The sequence below is a fragment of the Mya arenaria genome, chromosome 3 (genome assembly GCF_026914265.1).
Source record: "Mya arenaria isolate MELC-2E11 chromosome 3, ASM2691426v1".
Lineage (NCBI taxonomy): Eukaryota > Metazoa > Mollusca > Bivalvia > Myida > Myidae > Mya > Mya arenaria.
The window spans coordinates 38,724,854-38,739,069 of record NC_069124.1 but is presented as its reverse complement, the minus strand read 5'-3'; the positions used below and the strand labels follow the sequence as shown (position 1 = coordinate 38,739,069).

At 37.4% G+C, this 14,216-nt stretch overlaps 2 protein-coding genes across 2 annotated transcripts in view; one reads left to right on the top strand and one right to left on the bottom strand.

The window, feature by feature from the left end:
- Positions 1-9,491: 9,491 nt before the first annotated feature.
- LOC128226858 (guanylate cyclase soluble subunit alpha-2-like) overlaps positions 9,492-14,216 on the top strand; it is a 96,815-nt gene continuing 92,090 nt past the window's right edge. Inside the window, exon 1 of the mRNA XM_052936943.1 lies at positions 9,492-9,977. The gene's annotated coding sequence lies outside the window, so the exon portion shown is untranslated. The remainder of the gene's footprint in view (positions 9,978-14,216) is intronic.
- On the bottom strand, positions 12,432-13,313 carry LOC128226000 (putative per-hexamer repeat protein 5). The gene has a single exon (XM_052935892.1). It carries the CDS (start codon positions 13,311-13,313, stop codon positions 12,432-12,434), a length of 882 nt encoding a protein of 293 aa, XP_052791852.1.

The following is a 14,216-nucleotide window of genomic DNA, read 5'->3' as shown; positions in this document are numbered from 1 at the left end:
CATTTATCTTTTTAATTTGAACTGCTATGAGTATGTATTAAAATTTAAAACCTCTGAAAAATAAAGACAATGGAAATATTAACAGAATCTGGATTTAAACTAGAGATTTTTTTTATAGTCCAGTTAAATGTCCATCCGGGTCACCTTATTTCCATACTTATGTAGCAGATACTTCATTTGCTATGTTTGTATCAGAAACATGATGCTTCTGAAATTTTAACTTTATTAAACAAAAAAATAACAATTTTCATGTTTTGATTTTAAAGAGTCTAAATATGTATCATGTATGTGAAATGAAATGATGGCTGTTATTTCTCAGTAGTTAAACATTTATCTGAAAATACAATATTATGTATGTATGTTGGTTTTGGAACTAGTCATTATAAAACAGAATATTTCTGAAAAGTATCTAATGATATGAAGCATAATCAAGCATACCAATGCATCATTATCAATCACAAATGATAAGAAGATCATAGAAAAAACTGTTACCCAAATTTTTTTTCTATAAAATTCAAAAATTGTTTTTTCTTATTCTAAATGTGGGGAACAGTATACAATCACAAACAGTTGAAACAATAATTTGAAACATGAATAGAAGGTGTATCAAGAAATATTGTTGTTGAGCCTGCTCCTCATATAAGTGAAGTTGGGAAAATATCCAGCTAATAATACATTTTACCTCTTACAATATGTGATTACGATACCATACATGTAAGGTAGCAAGGACATCTGAACAATGAAGCTAGTGTGAATACTTCTCGAATTATATTCTTTAATTCCATTCCTTTGTTATTTTCTTCTTCATCCACTTCATCGAGCTTCACAGTTTCTTGTCTGGTGAATCATCAATGCAGATAGTACATTACATAATTGGTAGGAAAACTAATTTTCACTGCCAACATGATTACTACCGACATCAACATAAAATTCCTGTCAAAGCGGTAACCTTTTATTTATAACTTCCATTCTATCAATTTCTTTGTAAATTTGTTAATATTGATATATTGTCCTTTGTTTGACAAATTTCATTTCCAGTTTCTTTCTAGTATATGTTTCTATGTTCTCCAGACTCCAGATCATTGGCGACTGGTCCATGTTCTTTCTAGCCCTTGGAAGGTGGTTTCGAATGTTTCTGCTGTTCAGAAAAAACTTTTGTTGGCCACACTTATGCCGGGCAGACATAGTGTCCTGACATTCTCCTTCAGGTGTTTCTTCACACTGCCAGTGTCTGTTATGCACTAGTCAATTGTAACCACGCCCCCAGGTCCGGGGAATAGCGGGGACTGACTTACGGTCAAGCCAACCCCGGGTGCAAATCCCTGCCCTGTGGGGATGAAATGATGGTAAAATCCCCGCCAAATGCCCCGAACCCTGGGGACACTAGGTAAGGCCCATTCCCCACTATGTTTTGCACGAAGACAAAACCATGGCATTCACCCTGGCACTGCAGGGCCACCTGGAAGATAAAAACACGGCCCATTTCCCCGGCTATCCCCAGTATACCCCCGGACCTGGGGAGGCCATGGTTACTATCGAATGGTGCATTATACCTTCTTCGAATAGCTTATTAATCTTTGCAAAGACCCTTTTATCCATGGGCTCAGATAGTCCAGCAGCATTTGCAAGGCAATGTCATTTATAACTTTGTATATGATTTCATAGAAGTCTATATTTACCATTTGCCAATATTTGAGGACTAATAATAAAATTAAAATCAATCAGCATGTTTGCACTTGACCCCATCTGTAACATTTATTTGTTTATTTAAAACTTTTAACCAACAACATTCTTACCTTTATATTATTACGGGAGTAAGTTATTTCGATGTCTTTACATATTTTGTATAAAAATGTTGATAATATAGTGTTGCTTTCAATATAAACTATCTTTATCATTAACTTCAGTAAAATCCCCGCCAAATGCCCCCATCCCGCACCCCAGGGACCCTATGATATAGGTCAAATTCCACCTTTTTTGGCGCAGACAAAACCACCGCATTCCTCCAGCACTGCGGGGCCACATAGAAGTAGTCATTCTAAAATGCCGTCCAGGCTTTTTTTTTAATGATGTCCAGGCTAACCATCATTTAAAAAAAAGCCTGGACGGCATTTTAGAATGACTAACATAGAAGTAAAAACACGGCTCATTTCCAGTCCAGGCTAACCATCATTAAAAAAAAAGCCTGGACAGAATTTTAGAAGGACAAATTTCCAGTATACTGCCTGACCTGGTGGGGCTGTGGATACAACTGACTGGTGCATCACACATTCACTTAACACTGCGGAGCTACCTTGAAGGTTAAAACACGGCCAATTTCCAGACCTGGGGGACAGTGGTTACAATTGACTGATCAAATAATGCATAGATCTTTCCTATAGTACTCACCATATGGCATATCGTTGGCTAAAACATTAGCAAAAGCAAGCATGCTTGAATCAAAGTATTGAAATCTTCATATGCCTGAATGTTGGAGTTGATTTTCCGCAACATTGTCAACACTGTAAGCAGCCATGAACGCATTCGGAGCTCCTCGGCCATTATTTTCAAAAACAACTTGTTTTCGATAAAATGGCCGAGGAGCTCCGAATGGAACGTCGTTTGTAAACCTCCTTTTCTAAGAGTTCAAGCTGCAGACAACAGGTTATAAACATTATGATTTTTGAGCGAATAATGTTATGGTCATTAGTGTTTATGGAAACATTTGACGTTTTAGCAAACGATTTACGAATTTATGACGAAAAGACATGCTTCCTTATAATGTACAGTGCTTTGCACATTTATGAATAATGTCACTTTAAGGATGCATGTCAAAATCAGCAAAGTCAAGATACCATGAATGGATAAGGGATAAATACGGCTTTAATGTGAACTAAAGGTAAGTTATATAAGAATGTTTTTAACCCAAATGGTAATAGTTAATTAATAAAATATTATATATATATATATTCAATCGCAAAATCTTGTTTAAAATTAACCTGACACTGTAGTTTTTCTGATTTTCTAACATTATATACCATTTTTGTAAATAAACATTATATAATTTACAGGCCTCATGCAAATGAGCGCGCGCGTGATGACGTCATCCCCGCGTGCAACTTACAAGGTCAGAAGTGTGAACAATGTTTATTTGGGTCAAATTCCACATACTACTTGTAACATTTGAACTCAGAAAACAGCTGATAGCTGTCAAAAAAGATGTCGCAATGAAACGCAAGACTGATTTGTGTAAAATATTGCGTTTTGACTGGTTTTAAATGGGTGGGCGAAAAAGTGTTACGGGCGAATAAAATACCAGTAAATATATTTAAACCGTTTGTCTAGCTTTGTGGGTAAACACAGTTTACATAAATATATATAATTAAAAAGTTAACACAAAATAGGTGTAAAAACATCATTGCAAATATTTGACATTTCCGACGTGAAATCATCAACACGACGGCTTTACCTCGTTTTAATGAACTTACATCTTCTTGTAAAGTAAAATCATTATCTAACTTCTCTATATTAAAGTTTTTATTATTTTCAGAGTTATCAATATCATCGTTTGAAAACCTTTCGCCAGCAAAAATAGTTTTAGAATTAGACAAACAATCTTCTTTGCTTGTATTATTTTCTTTGGCCTTTTTATTTTGAATTTTCTTTATTTTCCCCAACTTTCTATGGCTGTGTTTTAAACGTTTTATGTAATTCACTCTTTTATTGTGAACTGAACTGCCTCTTAGCCACGTCAATTAGTACGTTCCATATGCAACTATGTACGACATTAATCAGTGTTGTGTTTTCTATATATTCGATTTGCAAATCTAAATTCACGTCTTGCAATATACAACCAAGCTTTTTCATATTGTCGATTCCTTCTTGAACCATCAATGTTTACACTTTTACCACATGCAGCAAACGCCTTATCATATAAAAGACAAACAAAAAACAACAAATCATCAAAGTAACATTCTCCACTTATGATGTGGCAGAATTACCACCAACGGGTTTTAGATGAAAATAAAGTTCTAATAGTTTTGTACAGACAGGTATATGGCGTCTTAAAAATGACATTTTTTACATTTCAGAGGTATTTCTTGCTTGTCGAAGTCGGGATTGGAGGTGGGGCTGTTGATGTATCCGTTACCAAGGCAACCAGGTGCCATGGCGTCATCATCATGGTCACAAGGGTAGAAAAGGCCAGTAAGCCGTGTTCGACTCGAGCCGAGGTGAAGAGCAGTTGCTGTCGTCTGAAACGAAGATCCTGAAGGTGGTTAGGTCATCGGGAAGCTACACGCTTGTGTTCAGACCATCGGACAATGTCAACTGCAAGATGACCCAATATCACGAGCCAAGACAAAAGTTTCAGCGACTGAGGTCCGCCATCTTGAGACATGTGCCTCCGGCCAACAATAAGCTGCAGAAAAAAATCCGCGAAAACTCGGACCTTGACGTCATGAAGGTGTACAAGAAGCACGTACATATGTTTCACGTGTTTCTCTAACATGAGTGGTAAACATGACAGTATGAAGCGTTTCATTCGAGACACCGATATTTTCACCGACATCGACGACAATACTGGTGTCATTCTATCGAGGACGTGTGGCTACGGGATGGAGTTCTCTTGTTAGGATAATCGATGACTGTATGGACAGCGATAGTGCGGACAATCACAAGGACCTGACACGAGATTGGCGTTAGGATATGGACCCTTTCTATCGAGTAAAGTTGCACCTATGACGTTCGGGACCTGAAACAATAAGTTCTCTATAAAAACGAGATGACGTTTTTAGAGTGATTTGAGAAACTGAAACAGCGGGTGTGACTTGGGACGTAAAATAAACTAGTGAAGGAAATAGGTGCGTAATTCCAGAGAGAACACACATAATAAACTCAATTACCAAACGGCTTGAAGATATAAAGTATCCGTTTCCGAAACGGTCCTAATTTCTCGAACAAGTCCAATTGAACAGGATCAAGCTTTAAATTAGTATATGTTGTATTCCTCTCACCTTCGAATGTTGGGACTTAAAGGAATATATATATTTTAATATCATCACAGTAGCAAAAAGGAAAATATTGGAGATCAAGACAATATAAATACATGTACAATTTTGCGGTCATATTTTAAGATGGTCGCCATCCGGTCATATTAACTGATATGTTCAGAATAGCGTTAACAACTCTCGTGCCAAGTTTTATGTTTGTCCAATTTCTGACCATTTTACACAATTTCTAAGCTTTGCTGAACCATTGGGCAAACGACCCTTCTGTATTTTAGCAAGCGTCAAATGTTAAATAAACAGTTTTAAACATTTCAAATGAGAGTTACCTATTCGTTTTATTTTGTAATCTTCACGGCTGCGAAAAACGTCTTAGTCTTTCTCTTTTTTCTCATGGGAGATTGGCTAAAAACTAGTCCTGATTCAGTGCAGTATAATAACGCGTTACATTATTCTAGCTAGCACGATTTTTTTTGTAATTCTCTAATCGCTATTACGTTTATTTTTGTATTTAAAATTGAGCATTATATTACGTTTGTGTTTTCAAAGTAGCACATGACAGGTAAAAAAGTGTAGTTTGTTATGACGGTAAAGTTGGAAGGTAGTTGGTAGTTGGAGATACATATATGTGTAGATGCATAAAGAAACATTTGGCGATTAATTTTCCCATATGTGACCTTTAAAACCATATATATAGGCATAATCTGAATCCCCAACTACTGACTGGTTTGCAGTTGAACATTCGCGAATATTCGACTGGAAATGGTCGAATATCCGACTGGCGAATATACGAATAAAAGTGAATTAAAACAGTGTTTGTCGCAAAGAAACATATGTGCACATGTATACAGAAACATTTGGCGATTAATTTTCCCATATGTGACCTTTAAAACCATACATAAAGACATAAACTGAATCCCCAAATACTGACTGGTTTGCACTTGAACATTCGCGAATAATCGACTGGAAATGGTTGAATATCCGACTGGCGAATATACCAATAAAAGTGAATTAAAACAGTGTTTATCGGATCCCAACTGGCAACTAGCAGGTAGTTGAATATTCGAATCCCCAACTGGCAACTGGTAAGTAGTTGATTATTCGAATCCCCAACTACCAACTACCTTCCAACTTTACCGTCATTAGTTTGTTTCCTCTTTGTGAGTAAGCAAAGACCGTCAGTGTGAGTGTCTTAAATTGATAATACACAAATACACAATCACTTCTTCAATGAAAAACATTTTTTTTCCTGAGCAGGTTGTTCGGAATTTCAAATTTACAGAGATGAATCAAGTATCTCTTTTACACAATATAATCTTGTGTGTCAGTGTCGAACGTATGATAAAATGGGTGGGGTTCACTCAACAGCTGACTATTTGAAGCATAAGGATTGCATCATCCATTCTTTGATGCAACACCGCGATGACTTATTGAAACCGTATGGCAACTATTACTTTCTATGTCATGATTTGAGCAGAAAATGGATACTTGACCCAGTTACACCCACAGGGGTTTCTCTCGAAAAAAAATTCTTATATATATTGGGTTGAACTCAAATTTTGCAATCCTGACACAGGTTCGCAAACGGAAACAACGTAGGTAAATGTACCTTTTTCTACGAAATGACGAATATTAAACGCTATAAATCATTACAATAACAAAAAATAATCATATTAAATGCGCAATTTTTACCGATGCATTCCGAAGAAGGGCACAAAACACCGAAAATTCCCTCAGCATAGTTAATCTGTCAAACTCGCCATTTTCCGCGCGTGCGTTAAACTTTGTTACGAATTAATTTATTGGCTATTGTAAAAACCACCGCCGTGGCGGAGCCAGTCATCAGCCAATGAAATCGCTGGATACAACTGGAGTGTTGGAAATCAAAATGGCCGAGGAAAGACAAAAATAAACTCGATGTTTGCTTTTCGCCAATTATAGTGGTGTAAATCATTCAGTTACAACGAACAAAGTGGTTGGTGTTCAAATTTATGATACTTCATCGAACTGGATACATGTAATCGTACAACAAATGCGATGATATATGGATTTTTATGGATAATTTAATACTCTGTTGATTTCGGTCTTTTAAAAGTCATTTGTATATTGACATTAGTCACTTTATTTATAACAAAAACATTAATTTAACTGTAATACATTGTTTTCTTCATTTTTTGGAGGATTGCAAAATTTGAGTTCAACCCCTTGTCTATATAATATATATAAGATTATTTTTTTTCGAGAGAAACCCCTGTGGTTACACCAGGAAAAGTTTCTACTACTTTAGGTTGATTGTGCTATACTCTTATATCAACACCGCGTGTTTTCTGGCTAGTAACCAATACCTCTGTATTTTAAGAGAACATGCCCCTGGCTCGTGCCCACGCCCCTTTTTGGAACCTATTATGACACTAGGCCACTCGAGAGCGTTTTCTACACGAGGTCTTTATTTGAAATGAATGGTCATGAAGAAAAAGCAAGAAGTATCAATGTTTGGTTCACGATATCATAGTGTTTGTGTAAGTAAACGTCGGCTAAGGTTCTGAGACTGTCTCTAGATCTCGTTGAATAATAACATGAGGAGAATAAAAGTAACTCTTAACATGATGATATCAATATAAAGAAGAGGATTTTCTTCTTTCTATTAAATGTTAAAAGTAATTGATGCAGGAAAACGAGACAAGATAAAGATCAACTATAGAGTAAACAAACAAATAAATATATAACTTTAATGTATTCACTGAAAATAATTCATCCGATGCTGGAGCCTTCAAAATGGTGTATATATATACCGGCTAATTACAAGTGTTTATGATAGATTATCGTGTGCTTTTCACTGGTGTAAGGCTTTGAATGTTGCACAATAAAATCGTCAGAACTAGCAACAGGGCCTGTTGAATTACATTTTTCGAATATTCCGTGATGTTTTAAAGAGTGTCAGATAGGAAGTTGTCTTATTGTTATATTTCAAGAACTTATGTTCTGTTTCATATAAAATAAAAGAATTTACTTATGAATACTTTAACATGAATGTTAAAATATAATTTTAAAAGTAGGTTGCTACGCCTAAAGCATACCTGTTACCGGTACGTCTATCTTAAATGAGTATGCTCCCTTTGATCAGATACTAGTAAAATACGTGGGCCTTTAAGACATATATGAAACGGAAAACAGGTGTACATTTAAACCATTGTTTTGTATTTGTACACTTTCGTTCGGTGTTAACCGTAATTTCAAGCGATTAAATGCCATTTCCTTGCCGTAAAATATTTCTAGGACATTCTCCATGTCTCTGCAAGTTCATGATACAGATTATATTTTAGTTTGATATAAAACTGTTCCTGTCAAAGCTTTTTTTTTGTTCGTTGTTTCAAAGATGGCCAATCACTGTTCACACCCATATTTCAACAGAAATCTTACAAGGTATTTAGCTTAATCTGTGTGTTTGGAGAAAATTTAAAAGTAATTCAATCTAGTGTGCACGGAAGCCATATAATGTCTACAAGCACTTCATACAGATAAAATTCGATACTTATATTCAAAAAATATATTGGCACGAAAGAACCGTGCTGATAATAGAGACTTTGTGGCCACAAATGGTGAAATATCATCAGTTTGTTCAATGCGCAGTTATTTTACACCTGGTTGCCTATGTAAAAGACAGGGTTTATATTTGTGTAAGTAAATATCACTGCCATCATACATAAACTAAAGATAATCTAAATTGTTAAAAGTTGTTTTAAAGGAGAACAATGAACGCTTACTGGCAATTGACCATGACAGATGTATTTCCTCACTTGTTGTACCTTGAGCATGTTTGCATAAAATGCAATATTTTCAGAGGTAGTATATTCCGCAGTATTGCAACTTCAAACAAAGAACATAAGAACAGTCGCTCTCCTTTTTACTCTAAAATCTTTATTCATTGTTTGATAGCAACCGACTGAATTTGTTTACCTACTTGTAAATGTCCAGAGTGTTTATGGTTTCGAATTTATGGAAATCAAGTACTTTTGAAATGCAATAAAACCATCGAGATTCAGTTTTATTAGCAAAAATACCCTAGATCAAGACACCGTTGAAGGAATATTTGCATAGCATGTATACAGTATTTGGACTTGGGGTTTATTCCTTTCTTTGGTTTCATAACCTGTTTTTTTTGTCTTTTTATTTTAATGACTGCCTTAAATAAATGGAACAGCTATTAGATTCTTCAATGAACCTCATCTCATTGATACCTCGGAAGTCTAAAACAGCCTTCACGCGTCTAAATTCACAAATATATGGAATATAAACAAGTGCCTTGATTAATTCCATCAGCATTTCCACGATGTAACTGTGAATCAATTCACACAGTCTGGAATAAAGCTGGAAACAAGCTGGAAAAGATCTAAATTCAATCACATATGCTGGACAATCAGAGTTCAGGATGGGGATGTTTACATTGTAGATACTGGATAACCAAGTATGAAAGAGGAATAAACAAAAGCTGTACCGAGTGGCTATTGGAGAGCAACCCTACTCAGGTGAACTATCCATAGACAACCATGCACTAAAGATAACAGGCCTATAGCTGGGCAGTGAATGGAATCCTAACATTCTCGTACTTCTGAAAACAATCGCTGTAATATTGGAAACTCCTACATGATGGTGTAAAGGGAATTCTAATTGCCCATTTTGTAAGGTGTATCGCTGTAATTAGAATCTCAACTACAAACTGTGCGATATTCTGCGGGGTATAGACAGAGCTCAAAATTGACAAATCATTATTAAAATGTTTTGAATGTACTGGAGAAAAAATCACAAGATTTATTGAAGTGTTTTATTGTATTCGCTTGTGTTTGTGAGTTATTTACTTTGAACAAAATAAATTATGGTTGGAACTGATTTCAATTTCAATGGTACTACGTTTCGAATTGTTTGAGATTGGAATCTGACCTCCGAAAGCTGAAAGAGACATTGCTGCATATGCACAGGTGTTCAACTTACCAAGTAAGTACTGATATCTTATTAGCAAAAACGTAAATAAATAATCTCTGAGTATGTAGATAAAATGCAAACCACGTATCTATTTGTATAGATTAACACTTGGTGTCAGGGATTGTCACACGAAGCGCGCTCGATATCGTAGTGATATAAGCATGCATCGTGTGTAAGCAGTATCGCTCGTTAAAAGCGAATTATCAAGATAAATAATTATAGGAGGAATTTGTATTCAAATGTTTTCCATAACTACAAACATTCTTTGAATGACTAACAAGGAAAGATCAAGTAAATTCAACTGCCTAAAATTAACTTATACGATAGCTTTGTATCTTTTAAAAAGAGATGTATCTTACAAGGAGAGAAAAATTTATAATCATCTGCATGTCACCATTGACTGACTCGAATTTCACACGACCTTTTTAACGTTTTGCGCCAATAAGAAAAAAGGTATGGTTCAACTTAACAAAAAACGAAACGTCGTTAACCCAATTTATGGTTATAGTGACCATTTCTGTAAAAGAAAAAAATATGCCAAGAGACTAAAAGCCATCATTGGCACTTATGGTAGAATAACATTTGCCCTTTAAAACTTGACAAAGAATGAAAGTAGGATAACTTACTAAATGACGAAAGTAGGGCCTTTTCGGGATTAGGAACTCTGATATGGAAAAATGAGATTATTCATAATTGAAAGTACAAAGCCAACGTATCGTAATAGGCGAAAGGTTGGCGACAGGTCGGATATGATCAAACATAAGGTCAACAATAAATTGTATGTTTCTAATTTCACTGCCAAAAATATAGGGTAGGTAAGTCAGGATATATTCTGTGTGTGTTCTTGAATAATCAACTTCACATTGATAACCGTTGACATTTTGTGTGGGTACATTCAGGTGTTTTACGGTACAAGAAACTATCGCAAATGTTTCCCCAAAAGAGAGAATAATAGTTAGACCTTTTTTGTCTAGTGGGAATAAAACGTTTTTAGTTTAGTGTTGTTGGGGAAGCCTGAAATGAACATTTTTTGTTACGCCTAAACCACCCAAAGTGTGATGTACCACCAATACCTTTAAACCGCCTTCTTTATGTCGTTGAGAATAATGTGAAATAAATTTCATAAATAGAAGATATTAGAAACCCATTGCGTTTGATAAAGACGATAGGTCTAGGGCAGTCGTCAATCATTAAGATTGACATATTTCTTTATATCGTAATTGACAAAATGATATTATCTGAATCTGGGAAATTGATTAATTATAGTGTGTACTTAAAATGTAGATATATGTTATTAAAGATATATTCAAATGATGATAACCAATAAAATGAATAAAACTGAATAAGTGATTAATAGGGTTAAAAGTGTGTATTTAGACTCGGTAAACTATTCCGATGATTGTTCAGTATTAATTTATCAACAAACAAATCTATAAACCGACAGTCCACAAAGGTTAAGCAATATTTGTATGGAGAAAATGTTTCCTCAAACTGTTTGTCTGGTCTTTCGGACTTGATTCCAGAAACTAGCATCCGCCGTATCGATAGCTCAGTGGTAGAGAGTATGTTTCGTGTTCGGAGGTCCTGTCTCAGTTCTATCATAGACTGCGTCATACCGAAATACGTTAACAATTGACGCTAGAAGCCCCCTTGTCTAGCGCTCGGCATTAGAGGGTAGTACTGGTAAACTGGGGATATTCACCATTGTTTAAACCTGGTTAAGTTGTCTCTTGTGCATCCGTGCTTTACTCCGGGCACTTTAAAGAACGAAAAGGTTCGAAAAGAACGTATATCGCACCCGGATCTCCTGGTACCTCAATCCGTTTCTTCAGCTTTGCTAATATCTAGATGTGACTAGGACTTGCAGTATTGAATATGAGCCTATCTCACGTCATTTACACTTTAATTCGTAATGATGTCACGGTGGGGGTCAGGCCATAATGCAGCCATTACAAACATACTAATAAACTAAATTGTATGTCGGTGTATGTGAGGCGTTTTATATCGTTAAACACATCGTTCTTCCAGCCCATTAATTCTTATAAAAATCAAACTTCCTGCACATTGCTTTGCTTCAGAATTTGGACAGCGGACGAATGCAAATTGTATATATACTCTTGAGTCATCTATGAATGTTCGTATTTATTGCCCGTGTAGTCTCGCTTCAATCAAATTGCATACAGCCCCCTTGTAATTCTTACAGCCCATTCAATTTGATGTAGACCAATATTCCCGCATATAGCCATGATTGTGCTATGCTGAGGATGTTCGTTTCCCTATCATTCTTTTAAACCTTTCGTTCTGGTGTAGCCCAATTTATTTCCCTGGTTGACGGATATCTAATTGTCCCAAATGGCAGCAATCTTTGTCCTATTAACGTCTTAGTTTGTGGCTATCCACTCCGTCATCGTCCTAGGAAGCAGTGATTGATATAGAATCAATCTATGAGATAGCCTGTGACCTTGCCTATGACCTTGCCTGTTGTGACCTTGTCTGTGACCTTGCCCATGACCGTGCCTGTTGTGACCTTGTCTGTGACCTTGCCTGTGACCGTGCCTGTTGTGACCTTGTCTGTGACCTTGCCCGTGACCGTGCCTCTGAGTGTGCCTGTGACCGTACCTGTGACCTTGTCTGTAACCATGCCTGTGACCGTGCCTGTAACCGTGTGACCGTGCCTATGGCCGGGCCTGTGACCGGGCCTGTGACATTGCCTGTGACCGTGCCTGTGACCTTGCCTGTGATCGTGATTGTGACCTTGTCTGTGACCATGCCTGTGACCGTGCCTGTGACCGTGCCTGTGACCATGCCTGTGACCGTGCCTGTGACCGTGCCTGTGACCGTGCCTGTGACCGTGCCTGTGACCGTGCCTGTGACCTTGCCTGTGACCGTGCCTGTGACCGTGCCTGTGACCGTGCCTGTGACCGTGCCTGTGACCGTGCCTGTGACCGTGCCTGTGACCGTGCCTGTGACCGTGCCTGTGACCGTGCCTGTGACCGTGCCTGTGACCGTGCCTGTGACCGTGCCTGTGACCTTGCCTGTGATCGTGATTGTGACCTTGCCTGTGACCATGCCTGTGACCGTGCCTGTGACCGTGCCTGTGACCTTGCCTGTGATCGTGATTGTGACCTTGTCTGTGACCTTGCCTGTGACCATGCCTGTGACCGTGCCTGTGACCGTGCCTGTGACCATGCCTGTGACCGTGCCTGTGACCGTGCCTGTGACCGTGCCTGTGACCGTGCCTGTGACCTTGCCTGTGACCGTGCCTGTTGTGACCTTGTCTGTGACCTTGCCCGTGACCGTGCCTCTGAGTGTGCCTGTGACCGTACCTGTGACCTTGTCTGTAACCATGCCTGTGACCGTGCCTGTAACCGTGTGACCGTGCCTATGACCGGGCCTGTGACCGGGCCTGTGACATTGCCTGTGACCGTGCCTGTGACCTTGCCTGTGATCGTGATTGTGACCTTGTCTGTGACCTTGCCTGTGACCATGCCTGTGACCGTGCATGTGACCTTGTCTGTAACCGGGCCTGTGACCGTGCCTGTGACCGGGCCTGTGACCGGGCCTGTGACCGTGCCTGGGTCCAGCAGAATATAAATCACTCAAGAAAAAAGTACTGAACTATTGCAATATTTCCCGAAAAAACAACATACTTGACATCATGCCGATGATTTTATATGTTCAAAACTTCAAACCATACACATTGGCTAAAATATGCTTGTCGTTTGAATCTGTCGTTCACGCATTACTTTGCTGTATTTTATTTTTTCATTATGAGTAGTTTTAATCAAAATCATTTTACATATGAGTACGTACGGTGTATACGACGTAATAATTCTCAGACATGTCGTTGATCGAATAGAAGGCCTATCAATTTCGGTTTCTTACTTGTAATAAGAAAACTCGTGACGAAAAACATTTTCAAAATCTTCTTTCGTTTTTTTTTTATCAAAAGTGAAAAACCAAAACCTAAAAGACTGTATACCCTGTTTTATTTTGTTTTTATCTATTTACACTTTGTAAAACCGAAAAACGTTATAAATGAATCTTATCCCTCTTTAGTACTCCGTGGTTATGATTGAACAGAACAGAAAAGGAAAAAGCCTATCAATTTCGGTTTTCTATTAGCCATAAGAAAAACAAACACTGATTTGAATGTTCCTTTTTCCTTTTTTACTTTCAATCATAAAAAACGAAGAACGAAAAGGCGGTATATACACGATAGCTTGTTTGTCGTTTACGTTTTACACTTTG